Below are 16,857 nucleotides of genomic sequence, written 5' to 3' on the forward strand. Positions count from 1 at the left end.
AATAAAATGGAGGACGAAGTGGGGTTTTCTGTGTGCATTTTGGTGTGTGTGTGTGAAGACGTTTGTAGGCTGTTGATGTGTTTGATTACACAAGGTAGAAGAAGACACACTTTGGAATAGTGGTGCATGAGTGTGTGTGTTTACTTCCTTTGTAATGATAGCCCTCAGTGTCTCACTAGGCGGCCAGGCTACTCCTCTAAACCTCAGGGTCTTTGCCAGCCCAGAGAAAATGACCTGTAGCTGGGCCACAGAGAGCGCCGGAGCTCCCTGTTAGCTACACTACGCATAATTATTGGCAGACACACACACAGACAGAGAGAGAGAGAGAGAGAACACCTTCACGTCAAGCAAGTCTCTGCACATCAGTCAGAACATGCAGGCAAAGGAACAAACGGTATCACACACATCACAATTTACCCAATGGCAATAGTTTGAGAGCGTGCACTTCTAAACTGAATCCAGAATGAAGATATCGCCATCTAGTGGTCAAAGACCATTGTGTGCATTCTGATTCCCCTCCAGGTGATAAAAGGTAGCAGTACTGCAAATAAATCCTAACAAACAAAAATTTTATCAAATATATTTTATTTTTATTTTTCCTGCATCTGATGGAATATAAATAAAAATCATGTGTGTGAATGTGTGTATTAAATAGTTATATTATGTGATAACTGAACAATCTGGAATAAAATGAAGATGATTACTGAGTGCATAGATAATATGGTTAAATATACAGTACCTTTACTCATATTCAGGACAGCAGTTTAGATCATATTTCATGTAGAATCAAACATCAATAAGAGAGAAGACCTGCTTATTAAAAACTATTGTAACATCTCAGCATTCAGCTACAGTGACATGTTATTGATAATGAGGTATATGAGAAAGGGTTTTAAAGGAATATTTGCAGAAGTTTGGTGTGGTCGCTGTGCAGCAGGCGGGTCAAAGTTACTTCAGTGGACAGAGTGTCCCTCTCAGGACTTTCCTCCTGTCCACTTCACCCGCTGACCCCACCCGCTAGCCGGGCATTGCCCATGATACCCTGCAGCAGCTGGAACTCCTCGCTCGCTCTTTACTGCTTGTCTTTGCCTGCATTGACAGAGATGGAGGAGAAACACACTGACAGTCTGTGGAGATAAGTCACAAAATTCCCACAAAGAATATGACACACAACCTCCCACAGTGTGTGTATGTGTGTGTGTGTGTGTGTATTTTATACCTTTGCTAGGCACAAACTTGAGCGAGTGACTGAATATTCAGAAGCGTGATATTCCTTCATCTGGTCCATCATTTATGAACTCATGGCCCAGTCCGTTGCCACATTTTCCACACAGGACCTGTGAACATAGAACACACAAAACAGCATGTCACACCTTCCTGATGATGCAATGATCTCTGTCTGCAGTCAAACACATCACACACTTGACGCCTGGGACTCAGACCTTGTACGCGGTGAGCGTCTCCATCATCTTGGTGACGCTGTCCTCTCTGATGGTGTCTGTGAAGGCCGGCCAGGGAGACGAGTGAGCAAACTTGGAGCGGCTGGAGAACAGGGGGTGGTTGCACTTGGAGCACACATACATCCCTGTGAGAAGACAGGTAAAGGTCAGGTCTATGACCCCTGATATGTTACACAGGTGTGAGACCAGGAACTGTTCTTAATTTTGAAGGAAACAGTGCATTTGTTTTACTGACTGATAAGTTTAGCTTTGTATCAAACACATTGAGAGATAGATGCTGCATTGTTTTTAATTTTATAACCCAAATGAACATCATATATTACGACAAATTAAACAAGAGCAATGAAATGTAAAGTGTTCCCTGCTTAATACAGACCAGGAAGGTTACATCACTGCTCATTGAATAACAGTCAGCGCCTGTTTACCTGGTTTAAAATGATCTTTGTAGATCTCCCCACCGAAAAACTGGCAGAACGACATGTTGTGATGTCTTCACTGATCACGTAAATGACAACGAATCTGAATCTGTCCCAGTTTTGCTTCAAACGGCGCTGAAATATGACCGGACAGGATCCTGTGTCCCTTTTCTCGTGTGAAGTGATCCTGGAAGGAGATTTAAAGCGTGAACTCCGCCCACTGTAGATACCAGCTCCGCCGCTAGAAGTCAGTGTCGGACAGTAAACAAAGTGTCCACAAAAGATGTGCTTCAAATTAGATGATCAATAATCATGTTTAAATTGTTTTAGCTGTAGTCTATTACATTTTTGTTAGTTAGCCTCAAGCATTATTTGTAAAATATTTTTTAAATGGCAGCTTCAGAGTTAATCCCCTAATTCAATAGTTTCCTTAACAAGAAACAAAGAAAAATTTAAAAACAGCAACACGTACCTTAAATTATTAACTTAATGCAGACTAAGAGCTTACCGTGCAGGTGATATTACAATTATCACCCCAAGAAACACTGAACAAACACTGTGAGTCAAAAGAATAACACTTTTATTTTAAAAATAAAACACATCATGAGATCCTGACTATAAATAACTGTTTTCTCAGCAGAGAATGGGAGACATGTTTCTGTCCACTGCAGGCCTACGTCCTTCATTCATACTTGCAGTAGTGCTTGAGCGCCTCTGGCAGCTCCAGCCAGTCGATGGCCATCCTGTGGACAATGTGCTTCTGGATGGCCTTCCTGCACAATGTCTGCAGGGACGAGACTGGAGTGACACAAAAGAGAAGAGAATAAAGAGAATGTGGATTAGCTCAATGAAGGTAGTGGAGAACATTATTTTTTTGAAAAAAAGCATTAAAAGCATGAATGGATGAAAGAACATGCAAAGCATGCACATGCTCAGTGATCCCTGTGCCATAACTGCTGCATGAGTCTATTAGAAAGTGAGATTATCTCCATGACCACAAAGAAGAGCAGAACGACAACATAACAAAGCGAACCATTCATGAACCACATCAAGTTACCACAAACAAGTGGAACAATATAATCATATTGTAACATAAGGATTCAAAATTACTATCAAGAGACAAAATAGACAGAACATGACTTTGAAGAGATGCCATTATGAAAATTGTGACACTCACATCCATACTCCACCTGGACAATTCGGACACATTTGGTTGCAGCAAAAACATCCACCACAGCAAAGAGAGGCTGCGTGGTGGGGATCCCCTTCGCAGAGGCTCCCATGTCCTCACCATTGATAACAATGTGCATATCACCCAGGCCTTTCCCTTTAGACACATACAGCACCCCTATCCGGCTGCGTCTGGCAGTGGGAGGCAGTGCGTTGCTCTTATACAAGTCGTCCAAGATGTGGCTGTAGCGTCCCGGCCGGCTCCTGCCGACGAGCTTGTCTCTGGGGATTTTGATATTTTCAATGTACAGGTGAGTGTCAGTGAAGAAACTCTTTGGTTTTGTGTTGGTGTTGTTGTTGTCATCATCTTCTGCTTGCCCACGTCCAAGCCTTCGTCCCCCAGCCTGTCCACCATCTCCGGCCTCTCGGACCTCAGTGTCCTCTATGATTTTGTTGTGGTTCCGAGTGATGGCAAACACCCAGCTGTTCCCTAAATCTGTCAAATCTGGGATGGAGTATTCAGGCACCACTTCCAAGTTCCTGGGATCCATGGCGGTCAGGCCGATCCGCAGATGGCCACACCAGCCTAACTCCTTATCCTCAATCTCTATCAAGAAAATCTCTCCAGGCTTTAGAGGGTCTTTGCTGAAACAAACTCCATTTGCAAAGCTCTCAACCCGGGTGGCCTGAGTTCCTAAGTGATCCAGTCTGACGTTGATACCGTGAATAGGGTGGAATTCCATAAACTGGTCAGAAATGGGCTCCATTGTTGCACCAATGCTGGCAGTCACTTACCACAAAGAGGAGAGTAAAATCTCTGGCAGTGGTTTGGGACACATGGTCACTGCAGAGACACGACATGATAGGAGCCCTGCTCTGCCTCTGCTGTGTGTGTCGGCCACTTAGAGAAGCTTCTGGTGGAGAGCTATTTTTGAACAACTGCATATGTCAACAGATGGCAAGGTATGTGAGTGTGTGTTTGGGGGTAGGTGGGGGGCAACACTTATATACACACACAAACCAGACATGCATAGAGATTGGGTTAGTGGGGACCATGAAGCCCTTTGGGCCCAGACACTCATTTAATTTCACAATCCCATGTACTGAAGTAATAACAGTGTAATTATCACAATAGCATATGCCAGGGAGATATGCTAAACCGCACGCCTTTCATAGCTGCACTCTAAATATAGTCCATGCAAATGCAGGCTGGATTTCATTCTTATGTAAAACAGCAATTAAAGGAATATACCAAGATGGAGAGCTCTGCGGAGATCTATTATGAAATTGGAATATTTAATAAAACTAAGAAGAGGTATTATGTTTAAAAAAGGAGCTACTGCGTCATTCCCTGTTGGTTTACAGTATTATTTTAATCTAAAGAAATCAGAGAATGCACTAATTTGAGAGAGAGATTTGTTATATTTAGCATTTAAAGGCAAATTATATCCACCTATAGTCCTTCGCTGACACATGTTAGGTTCTCAGCCATCCTGTTATTTGCCAAGTTACATCTCACCTCAGCTCGTCCTCCCTCCTGCTGCTGCGGTTCCATTTGTGCTGTGAGGGTTTACTCTCACATCTGAAGCGAATGTGTGTTGGGGGCCAAAACATGACCTACACTCAGTGCTCCTTCCTGAACGCCTCCTGCAGCAGCTGCTCCACTAACAGGCTGCTTTTAGGCTGTGGACATATTGTGTGTTATTAGAAAGAGATGTGAATGATGCCACTGTGCGTTTGTTTACATCACCTCTAATCTCAGTGCTTTGGTTGGGCTATTATTCTATGAAGCTTTCAAAATAAAAGCATGCCGAAATCAAAAGAAAAATGTTGAGCACCATCTGAGAACACCATTCATTCACTTTTATGCTCGTAGCTGTAAAAACATAGCAACATAGCAAAGGAGGGCAGCATAAACTTAAAGTGTATTCACTGTTTTCATTCTGCAGTGTGGAGTCAGTGATGGATGGGGGTTACTGTCTTTCACCCACTTTTCAGACCTCTCCACCCCGTTCTTCATATTGTCATATCTAGGACTTCCAGTGTGTTTATGTAGGCCAAGATGGAGCAGAGGGGGGAGGGACAGAGAGGAAGAAGGGTGATTTATCCTCACATCTTCTTCTTTCCTTCTTCATTGCAGGAATAGTTCAGTCACCATCATTTGTAGGTGATGCTGCGTTTGTGGTTCAGGTTTTATGGGCTCTGAATGCAGTTGAATGGCAAGTAATACACCATATGGCTTAACTAGAGTTGTCACCTCGTTTTGCTCAATTAGACAGAATTTACACTGGTGCATATTTTGTGTGGGTGAGTTTGTGTTTGAGTGCGTCTGTTGGGGCTGCAGGACTCTTAATCTGGATTACCATGCAGCAGCGCGGCCGTGCTTTTCATAATCAGTTTGGTGAGCTGTGATTCTCGGCAGCGCATGACACATCTGGGCAGTCGGTTGAGGGGAGGTGTGTGTGTGCGCGGTCTGGGCTCTGAGAGAAAGAGAGAGCAAGGAGGGTGGAGGAGAGAGAGAGAGAGAAGTACTCCTCATTCTGCGATGCCTTGTGCGCACAAATGGAGAGTGGACTAGCCGAAGACAATACTGACCGGAGGCTTCTCGCGCATTTTTTTCATGCACAAAATAATTTTTGCGGGTAAGTAAACGCCCCTCATCTCCATTTACGTCACTCCGCTTGCTTTATGTCGGCTCAAACTGCATGCATTTGCAGTTTTACGCGAGTCTTCTGTGAAGCAAAAACAAAACATGACCGTCACCATCATAACTTTCACCACTCCTGTCGTGTCTTTTTGTCACACTTGTGCACTTGTGAGACGTCCAGAAACATAATTGACGTGACCTCTTTTGCGTAAAGTGCACCCATTTTGCACCTATAAACGCCTTAGTTGTTTACTTTTGTCCTTTTGGCATCAAGTGTTAAATTCATTACATGTAAAGTAATTATTGATGTAACTACTCAACGTGGATTTGAATTGTTCTGTATATTAAAACTTCAACACTGTAACCTATGTATGTCCAGGTATTAAAAAGTTAGGCTTATACGTTGTTGGATAGAAACAATAGAATTCTTGCCACAGATTACCACAGTTTAAGACTATTTAATTTCATTTATTAAAATAATCTGTCACTTACTTTCTAATTAGCTAATCTGACAGCATTCCTCACATTAAATGAAGAAGAATGATTGATTATTGATTTATTTAAATGCACATTACATGCACCGACTTTCTTCATACAGTGTGGCAGCTCCACATAAAGTGCTTCATGAAGTCTCTATAGGAACATTTTATCCCTGCAGGTATAGATCATAGTGTCAGGTCCAGACCTCTATTTTGTATTGTTGGCTGTAATGTGTAACAAAATGCACACATAAGGTTTTCTTAGTAGTTGCATCACCACAACACCCCTTCATGCGACTCTTAGGCCTTTACTACTCATTTTTGAGCCTAAGAAAAAGAATAAGAGACTCTGGGGGATTGTCATGGTCCTAATAACTACAATCAACACTGGGTCGTGGAGATGAGCTAGCTTGGAAACACACCCTACCAAATGTTGGTTTAGCCCATAATCCTGCTGTGTGATTTGTCAGATTTCACAGTAAAACCCTGCATTAATGTTAATCTGAGATTGTTACTGTCCGTGTCTGATTAGAGGGTGGCACACAAACACACAAACACCCTGCACACAGTCAAAGTCGCAGACACATACGGCTGGGAATTTAAAGAAACACTGCAGTCAGAGTAGATGTGTGTCATGTTATGGTCGTCACATGATCACCCTGTTTCACACATGAAAGACTTAACGACCCTCTTATATTTGTTTTACAGGAGTTGCTGTGAGAAAGAAACCTGAATTGACACCACAGATTTAAGCTGTTCCATCTTTTTTTTGCCCTGGTTTGTTCAAATCGCAGCTTTCCGGGTCCTCTGGGACACACATACTACTTTCTTTACAAGGTCTCATGGTGTTGATGCTCATATTAAAAACTGTAATATCTGCCCCCCTAATGTTCAATGAAAACTTCATCCTTTGGAGTGAGACGGAGTATGTTGTGGTGCTAAAATACAATCATGCAGCCTAAATCTGGATGATGTATCTGCATCTGTATCTGTATCAACATTTAGAGAGCACATAGTGTGACATGTAATTACATGCAGTGTGTTCTTCCTCACTTCATAGCCTACATAAGCAGCTGTGCAATGCATTCTGGTCTCATGTACTTTACAGGAATTATTATTCATGTCCATCATATCTTGCTGTGTGTTGGTCAGATAATTCAAAATCTGAGAGCAGACAGTTTATAAATAAAAGCTTTTGTCCAATCAAATTAGGTCTTTTAGCTAAATGCACTCTTGATCAGATCAAAATAAGGTCCTGGTTAGGACCTCTGCTCGGCATACACTGTTAGCTTAGCAGTAGTATAATGTGTGTGTGTGTGTGTGCGTGTGCATATCTATTAGCACCTTGGAGCTTCTGGTCCGCACCCTGTGAAAATCTGTGAGAAAGGTCTAATGCCGCCCAACTCCATGTGTGTCTGTTAGCTTTATCTCCTCACCGTCCATTTTGGGCAAGAGCAGATTAGTCAGAATCCACCAGCTGCTGTGGAATTGGTTGAAATTGTGCCACACAGCTCTGTAATACAGTTACGTAAATCTGACCAGTCAGAGGTAGGGTTTAACTTGCATAAAGAGCAGGGCACTTGACCCAAAGAGGCAGCAAATTAAAGGTTTCCCATCGGGCCTTTTGTGTTGGTTCCCAGCTTGTGTCCAATGATGCAGAACTGTTTTTTTTTTATGTCACTAAAATGACAGCTGATATTATATGGGCTCGCTGTGTGGTCAGTGCTGGGTTTTTGTTAGGATCATTTTTGACAAGTCAGTAGGTGGTAGCAGTATAATGTGCAATGTGGAAACACGCAACGCTGCTCTCACACAAAAGCCACATGAGCCATGGTGACAGAGAGCGTCTTTGAACTCCCCTGTTCATCTCAGGGTTACATAAGTAACTCTTTAAGCAGCTCCAGAACACATCAGAGGGAGTTTGGTGGCTTCAGGCTTTTGTGGCAGACAATTTTCTCTTTAGGGCATGAGGCTGATTACTTGTGAATATTTCTCTGTATAATGGAAATACAAATAATCATCCTGCATCTATATTTAAATTGAGCATTAATATTTCCTGACTCTGTGTGCAGATCATTCCTGATTTTTATGCAATCGGATGAGAAAGACCTTAGATCCAAGCCTGAGCTGTCCTAGTTTGTGCAACATTTGGGGGAGAAAGTCTGTCTCGTCTATTTTTGCACTGTGCCTCTAAAACTCATTCAGTATGTGGAGCGACAGCTATGGGAGAGGTGCTCACTCGGATGGCATCCAGGCTCACTAGTCTTCAGATTAATGTAGATTCCCACAACTCTTCAGAGCTTCACACATTAATACGCAGTTGGCACCGGTAAGCAGTTTCTGTGAAAATGAGGCAAAAGCATAGACATGTTGCTGCTCCTCTTCCTCATCCTCTTTCTCTCTCTCTCCACAGCTCAGTGCCTCACTGTTTTTATTTGTTCTGCCTCCCAGGCTTAATAATGTAGCTGACCGTGTTCTTTATCTGTTCTCTCTCAGTGACACATAGGTGCCTTGACTTGGAGATGTAAAGTAAAGAAATGGCAGAAAGTGGAAAACATGGGGAAAGAGGAAGCAAAGACAAAGCAGGAGAAGTGGGAGGAACAGGAGAAAGACCTCTCCATGAGCCCCATGGACTCTCTCCTTCTGGATCTACCTCCACTGGAACAAAGAGGCATCTTCCTCGAGGGATTGTGATCCAGCTGACTGGGACTGAGGGGGAGTGGGACAGCCTGGATGACAGTGAGCTCATCTTTTCCCTCGACCATGATGAAGACTACCCCTCTATTTCGCTCTCCAAAGACAGGCAACATTCTGTTGAGGAAGATGGAGGGTTGCAGTCCCAAACTTTCCATGTTCCTCTTTCTCCCTCTTCTCCTGGCTCACTGGGGAACTGCTCCACTCTGGGTCCTAGCTTTCTCTCCCCCGGCCCTTCCTCACCCACCCACAGGCCTCTGGCAAGCCTTGTCAAATCTCTTTCCACAGAGCTGGAGCTAAAAGAGGGATCCTCTCTCAGACCCAAGCCCTTCCTTAGCCTTGTGAAGTCGATCTCCACAGAGATATCCCGCTCAGAACCAGAAGTGTCACAGTCTAAATCAGACTCCCGTCTCAACCTCCATCTGTGGAGGCAACTGACCCAACCAAAAACCCGCAGCAATGGAGACTCTCGTACCGCTCCACCATCTCCAAGCTCACTCTCGCCCAGCGGAGAAGGTCCGAAGGGGGGCTTCTTCAAAATGGAGCTGGAGGACACTAAGAGGAAGCTCTCAGAGGCTGTGCAGGAACCCCTGAGCAGCATGTTTAGCAAGATCATGAGAGAGGAAAGTGTAGGCAGCCCCAAACACCAGTGTAAGACCCAAGGGTCTCAGCAGACCAGCTGCAGAAGTTGGGGACGGGAAAGTAGCACAGACACGGTTCTTTCTGAGTCGCCTGTGAGGAACTCTAGAAAAGCAGATGCTGATAATTTGCCTGTGTTTGAGTGGCCTTCTGTCAGACATCTCGGGAGAATTCAGCGCAGCCCCTGCCCCGTGCATCACCACAGGCAGCATCACAGGGGAGAGGAGCTGGAAATATGTACAGATGGTGACACGATGCAAGTGTTAGCTGTCGAGACGCACAGACAGGAGAGGAGGCCACCCGGCTCGGCCACAGTAGGGACCTCTGTTCCTCAGCCCCAGCGTCCTCTGCCACAAATGAGTTTATTCTGTGTGGCAGTACTGTCCTATGGCTACTTCATCCTACCTCTCAGCCCATACTTCTCTGGCCTGGCTCTGGGAATGGCAATGGGCTTCTTGCTTGGGCTGTTGCTCATCAGGATGGGCTCCTCTAAGTCGTCTAGCTGCTCAGCGCCAACGTTCAGACCAGCACAGACGCTGCTGGGAGAGGGGATTCTGACAGGTGACATGGTCTGCAATGAGTCCGACAACCTTAAGGTAAATAGAGGAGGAGTCAAAATGACTCTATTTGACTTCGATTTTTTTTTGCTGCCTCTCTTACATTGCAGTACAAAACATTAAGGAGGACTTATACCCATTTTTAATCTTTTTTTTTGTTCCACCCCAACTTTGACTGGGTCTCTAGTTGCATAATTACTATAAAAACCTTCAAATCCATCTGTAGTAGCATACTTTGGGACTGTAAAAGTATGTTAAAAAGCTACTCCATTAAAAGTCCAGCAGGGGTATTTGTTCTAAGTCTTTTTGACCTAGCTAATTTGTTCAAATACGGAGCAGTGTCAACTGGAGTCACTGTTTTTCTCACAGATTAAAGCTTCTGGAAGTGCCGTGTTACTGTACATGAGGTGCCGAACGCAATTAAATGCCAGTAATGAAAACTGCAGGAGCTTCGGTGGTAATTACCGTTCTACTCCTGGCTGAGCTTCACTCAGGGCAACTGGTGAGTGCAGCCACCACCCATACTCCAGAGGCAATTAGCAGACAATGCAGGCGGAGAGTGAGCTGTAATTTGGCAGTGAACAAGACAGGATGCGGGGTGGAAAAGGGGCTTGCTGTCTCAATATTGAGATCATTCCCTGGTTTGGTCATTAGTGATTTTCTGTCAGAGCTGGGAGGTGTCATCTTATGACAGAATGAGAACAGTTACTGTTCCTGATTGCCGGCACCGAACTTGAGGTAAAGAAGAGGGATGAGTCTGCTGTTAATAAAATACAAATGAGATGCAACACAGTATCATTTAGGGATGTACAAATAGCTTGTGATTCCTGCCAGCACCACCTGCCACCTTTTCTGTTTGTTATCCCCCGTTTCTTTCCTCATTGCTTTCACTCTCCACTACCCTCTGTCAATTAAAGGCTAAAAAGCACCAGCAAAATAACTTCACGCTGATCCAATTAGTCGACTAGAGCATCAAGTGGGAGTATTAAAGCTCCTTTCAAACATTTATTCCTTAATCTGACACATCTGAATGTGTCTGCCTCATATTTGAGCCTGCTGGCTGTTTGTAGCAGCAATTATCCAGCCTTATACAATACCTTAAAACCTGAAGCATGAAAGGAAAGTTCAGGCAAGGGCTGATTTATGAGCAGCATTAGTTCTAGCCTGTACTGAGCGATCTGCAGTACACCCTGGGAGTGTGATGGGGTCCTGGCTTGGGCAAAGCAGGTCAAACACTCCTCATCTCCCATCACCTCTATGAAATCTTCCCAGCGAGCTACACATGAGCGACGTCTGCTAATGCTGTAACCTCACCTCTAACCTAAAGCTTGATAAGAAACATTGTCTGTCAAATTCAATCTGGGGCACAATGTCCCTTCAAATATAAGGCCATTTTCATCACATTTCATGCATATTCTACATCACTAACGTCCCCATGGACCACTGCTTTTCTGAGGCCTCAGTTCACTCGACTGTTCTGAAATGCACAGAGATGAGTTTTGACGTGCTTGATGGTTTGGACTCAATTCTTTACAGTTTACAATTCTTTCAGTCAAACCTTCAGAGAAAAAAAACAAGTACTTCCTGCTCTGTACGCCCCCTTTCAGGCTGATTACAAACGTCACCACATGAGTGGAACAATAACACTTGAAGTACTAATTTCTCACTTGAGAAAGCATTGACTGTAGATCTGAAACTTTTTGCATTTTCAGGGCTGGATGAATGAAATACATGATTATGACCCAGAAACCTTCACTCTGGCTCTGACTCACTCCGTGTATGCCACCCTGGAAGGTTCCTGTCTTCGCCTGGACACCCCGCGTGCTAACATCAGCCGCAGAGCCACATACGATGAGAGAGTGCACGAGGCCACCTTTGTCAAGTCACGCTGCGTTCAGCTTGCAAAGAGCAAAGTAAGAAGACTTTGTCTTCTGTGACTGTCTGTGACTGTATTAAAGCATTTTGCTGTTACACCCTATACCCTATAAAAAGGTCAGAGGTACCACCATCTGTAGTAATGATATAGTCAAATATATTACAGTCAAAATTAGGAATGAAGGCCATTGCATGCCTGTAAAAGATAAATAAGGAAGGTGCTTTGTATAAGCATGCTCAGATCGCATAATGACTGCATTTGAGTATGAATATTTTATGCATTGACATTTACACTGACATTTTTAGTGCAGAGTCTGATCAATAGTAGAGATAAGCCTTTTTTCAAATGGTGAATGAATTTTTAATCTATTTACTCTATACATTTGCTCTCTCTTTGTGTCACCCAAAGGTTTTCCTGCTGCCGCCTGCGTTGGCCCGGAAGAGGTTGTGGAACCCAAAGTATCCCATCTGCATCCAGGTAGCCAGAGAAAAAAAATCCCTGGAAGAAGAGGGAGGAAAGTCAGATGAGGAACCAGAAGCTAAACCAGCTAATCCGAAACAAAGTTCCCCCAAACACAGCCAAGACTCTCCTGTCACACTTTACCTGTTCGGCCGCACAGGAAGAGAGAAAGAGGAGTGGTTTCGTCATTTCCTGTTTGCGTCCATGGACACAGAGAGGGAGAGGGAGGGGGACCGGCAGAGGCCTGGCAGATGTTTGTCCAGATCGGGTATGAGAAATGTTTATAATGCATTAGAGAAAAGAAGGCCTCCAGATAAGGCATCTATACAAATGCTGTATATGTGTGGATTATGGATTACATGCTCCAATTCTTTGCATTGCAAAGCCAATCCCTTTCAAGGGAACACACAGACCTCTCAGTGGTTTGGTGCCTCTGTTAGAAAAAACATTCTAACAGAGGCGCCAGCCTTGTTTTGGAAAAAAAAAATACTGGTTCCTACATGTCTTGTGTTTAATTCATTAGTTGTGGACCCTACAATAAAACAGCTGTTTTGTCACACTTCTGCCTGGTGACTAATAAAACTGGATATTTTAGTGATATTTGACGTGATTATTATGTTTGCCTCATGTTTTTTCCAGCCAGAGGATGCTTAGCACAGCTTAGCATAAGGTTCATAGAGGTGAAGGGAAAAAGCCAGGATGGCTCTGACGCAGATGAAAGCAGCGTCAGAGTATCCACTGCACAGAGGTAACATCTTCTCCTTTAACCTGACTAAACATGTTCCTGTGTTCTTCCAGGTGACTCAGCGCCAGGTGCTCCTGTTCAAGGTAATTTCCCAAACAGCAGAGTGGGCAGCAGCGACGACGATGCCCCCTCCACACCTCCAGTCCCCTGTATCCCTGCTGCTCACTGTTATAGCACCAGTAAGGGCCTTTCCAGTCTTGACTACAGCAGCTACATGGCTCGTTTCCTGGCTGCAGAGGATTCAACCCCCCTCTCCAGTCCTGGAGCCAGCAGCACAGAAGCCAGCCCCACTATCAGAGGGAATGTGAGTTATGCTACAAGATTAAAAGAACTGTAATGTTCTTTTCTTTTCTTGAAGCTTAAACCTGCACTTTGCTGTTTTTAGTGTACCTGTGATCTAACAGAGTACCCCGGGACGAGCCAGACTGCATGGGCGAATGCTCTAATTGGTCGAATCTTCTGGGATTTCCTGAGAGAGAAGTACTGGGCTGACGCTGTCTCCAACAAGATTCAGAAAAAGCTCAGCAAAATCAAAGTAATATATAGCAAAAGTTACAGAGTCACAGACGACAGATTAACCATAAATAATACACTTTGTAAACTTTAACTCCTATGTTCCTAACAGTTGCCTTACTTCATGAATGAACTGACTCTGACTGAGCTGGATATGGGCTGCTCTATGCCGCAAATCATTGCTACCTCCAGACCAGAGGTTAACCACAGAGGTGAGCACAGAGTGTATGCACAACACAAAGGCAACACACACACACACTTGATGTAAGAGGTGTGTGAGAAGAGAATTGGATCCGACACGGTTATCCTGTCATAATCTCATAGAGCAGGGCAGCCATTACACCACGGCCTTCGACATGTAGAGCATATTGGCTTGTGTGTGAGAGTGTGTGTGAGTATGTGTGTGTGTGTCAAATCTGGCAGCTCCTAACAATGATGGGACATCAGTCTTATCAGAATAAGTGTAGGTGTGTGATCTCTCTTGATTTCTCCGCCCACAACATCGCATTAACAAATGATCCTGTTTCCCCTCTTCTTCCTGCTCAGCCCACACGCACCAGCTCCTAGAGGGGATTAACAATCCACCCTAATTGATTATAAATTTAATTTCAAGGCTTGATAATCACAGTGAAAGCAGTTTAATCTGCCTACTAAGCAGAGTGTGTCCAGATTAGGTGGTGTATTTGTGGGAGCTTTGTCTTAGTTTTGGTAGTTGACCTCTTTGTGGTGCCCTCTGCAGGCTTGTGGGTGGAGCTACAGCTGGCCTACACCGGTAACCTGCAAATGACTCTGCAAACCAAATTCAACCTTTCCAAGCTGGGCAAAGAGAGCAGTCAGGATACAGTGCACTGTATGACTGAAGCTGGTAGCGCACGGTCAGTGCTACACACTACATAAACTCTAACAATGAACATTTTTACTGACTTCAGTCACATTTATTGCATACGTTTTGTGTATATGAAGTGTTCAGATTATTCATCTTGACTACTGACAACAATAATGATAAATATAATGCCTCAGTATTCAGACATCTGCAGAATTTGGCCTGTGTTGCTGAGTGAAGTTGGATTATTCTTATCATTTGTACATTTTCTATAGCACACACCGACATCTCTGCCACTACAGAGCTTTGCACTACATTGATTAGCGACCTGTCTGTCATAAAACCCACCGTGGTAGGGATTACAGTCTGCAAAGCCTCACATTAGCTATCTTTGTGCTTCATCTAAAGCTGAAAAGCTGTGTTTGTAAATCTTGTCTTGCCAGGGATGTGTTCTCTCTTATACTGTAATATTCCAGGTACAAGTTAGGATGTAAAGCAAACATGCTTCTACAACAATCTGTCCATCTCTGACGTGTCTGTCTGTTTACCCTCCCAGCTGCAGGCCCGTTCTCAGTGTGTTGGCGGATAGTGAGGAGGAGTCTTCCAGTGCTGGGTCGTCTGATGAGGAGGAGCTGCTTCCCACTGAGCCAGTGGGAGAGAAGGGCTCCACACCACCAACCGAAGGGTAGATGTACATCACAGATAAAAATCCTGGGTTATATATGTGATTAACAAACAGTAACAGAAGCATAATGTACCGCGAAGTGTTACTTCTAACCATCTGCCTTGTGAATGTTCATTTTTCTAAATTAGAAAATAAACTGTGCAGCCAGCACACTCCAGATGGCCGTTGATGTCATTTAAATTCCAGACCAGCATCTTGTCAAATTTTGACTTCAGCCTCTGAATACTAAATCTGCTGACAAGATGTAGGATCACACTAACACTGTCTGCTTGGCTAATCCTCTCATACAGGACAGGGGGTGGAAAGACTGGAAGGAAGATTTTGAGATTTGTGGACAAAATCACGAAATCCAAGTACTTCCAGAAGGCCACAGAGAATGAGTTTATTAAGAAGAAGTTTGAAGAGATGTCCAACACACCCCTGCTGCTCACCGTGGAGGTTCAAGAGCTGTCAGGGACTCTGGTCGTCAACATCCCACCGCCCCCTACAGACAGAATATGGTAGGAGTGAGCTAGCACATGTAGAAGAGGCAAATAAATAACCAGATATTACATCTCACAATTATGCAAGCTTGTCAGTGCAAGTGATGCAAACACTGTGTGCGTTCATGTCTGACATTTGGGGACAGACACTAGAAAACAACAGCAGATAACTGGGGACAGACAGTCAAAATGGGGACAAAACAACATGAGTCTTGGCCAGTGGTGAAGGTTAGGGTTAGGGAAGCAGTTGTTGATGTAACTTTATGCAAATGATACGAGTAGGCACACAGGGAGCTAGCTCAGAAGCTAACAAGGTATTAAAATATGCATAAAAAAGCTGACAATAATTGAAACCAATTCTTAAAACACATTAAAAATGCAAAAGAACGGACACATTTAAAGAGAAATATACATTTAGATCTGATTACTTCATTTCTTTTCCTATTCTTTAAATGATTGTGTTGCCATGTGCTGCAAGTCATAAGTGCACTTTCACTTCACAAGTAACACATTTAGAAACAAACCAGCAACATGCTGCGTTTCTGCAGTGTGACTCACATTTCCCTTCTAATCTCCTGCCAGGAGAACGTTTATTTATTCACTGTGTGAACTTACTTTGAGAATGATTCAAGCGCCGTGTGAGAAATGAAAGTCTGAAACAGTCTCATTATGAATGCAAAGCATCTGAATGTCCTCCGCAGGTACAGCTTCTGTGTGCCTCCTAAGCTTGACCTGCGCGTCCATCCCAAACTGGGAGAGCGGGAGGTGACTTTCTGTCATGTGACCGAGTGGATTGAAAAGAAACTGCAGGATGAGTTTCAGGTAAAGAAACAAACCCTCATTCTACAAATGATACAGCCATTTTACCTATAACATTCCTTTTGATCCTCTGCAGAAAGTCTTTGTCCTGCCAAACATGGATGACATTTACTTACCCCTGATGCACTCGGGGGTGGACAACCCTCACCCTCCTGAGACCCAGCAGTCCCACAACTCCTCCACAGACTCCATAGAGAGGATCCAACCTGACATCTGTGGCGCAGAATCTGACCAGTGCCTCACTATGACCTGACCTCGCAGGAAGCTTAGCCACTCTCACTCACCAACCCTCATGATAATGATGTCAGAGCAAAGAGTGTCTAACATGTATAGCGCTGTTATTCAGATGGCTGATAATGAGTTTAAGGTTCTCTGTATCACCTTTAAGAGAAC

The 16,857-nt window shown here is 44.0% G+C and overlaps 3 protein-coding genes across 3 annotated transcripts; 1 reads left to right on the forward strand and 2 right to left on the reverse strand.

The window, feature by feature from the left end:
- Window positions 1–635: 635 nt before the first annotated feature.
- On the reverse strand, window positions 636–2,058 carry LOC114451470 (methionine-R-sulfoxide reductase B1-A). The gene is made up of 4 exons (XM_075353438.1): window positions 1,886–2,058; window positions 1,443–1,585; window positions 1,220–1,337; window positions 636–1,089 (listed from the first exon to the last, which is right to left on the reverse strand). Exons 1-4 carry the CDS (start codon window positions 1,938–1,940, stop codon window positions 1,073–1,075), a joined length of 333 nt encoding a protein of 110 aa, XP_075209553.1. The 5' UTR covers window positions 1,941–2,058; the 3' UTR covers window positions 636–1,072.
- Window positions 2,059–2,433: 375 nt separating this feature from the next.
- Window positions 2,434–3,955, reverse strand: neurl2 (neuralized E3 ubiquitin protein ligase 2). The gene is made up of 2 exons (XM_028430055.1): window positions 3,054–3,955; window positions 2,434–2,674 (listed from the first exon to the last, which is right to left on the reverse strand). The coding sequence occupies exons 1-2, from the start codon at window positions 3,811–3,813 to the stop codon at window positions 2,559–2,561; spliced, it is 876 nt and encodes a 291-aa protein (XP_028285856.1). The 5' UTR covers window positions 3,814–3,955; the 3' UTR covers window positions 2,434–2,558.
- Window positions 3,251–16,857, forward strand: tex2l (testis expressed 2, like). The gene is made up of 12 exons (XM_028429982.1): window positions 3,251–3,357; window positions 8,669–10,101; window positions 11,775–11,975; window positions 12,347–12,665; window positions 13,196–13,446; window positions 13,528–13,677; window positions 13,768–13,867; window positions 14,395–14,530; window positions 15,035–15,163; window positions 15,454–15,663; window positions 16,347–16,467; window positions 16,541–16,857. The coding sequence occupies exons 2-12, from the start codon at window positions 8,710–8,712 to the stop codon at window positions 16,715–16,717; spliced, it is 3,186 nt and encodes a 1,061-aa protein (XP_028285783.1). The 5' UTR covers window positions 3,251–3,357; window positions 8,669–8,709; the 3' UTR covers window positions 16,718–16,857.

The sequence above is a fragment of the Parambassis ranga genome, chromosome 19, assembly GCF_900634625.1.
Source record: "Parambassis ranga chromosome 19, fParRan2.1, whole genome shotgun sequence".
Taxonomy (NCBI): Eukaryota; Metazoa; Chordata; class Actinopteri; family Ambassidae; genus Parambassis; species Parambassis ranga.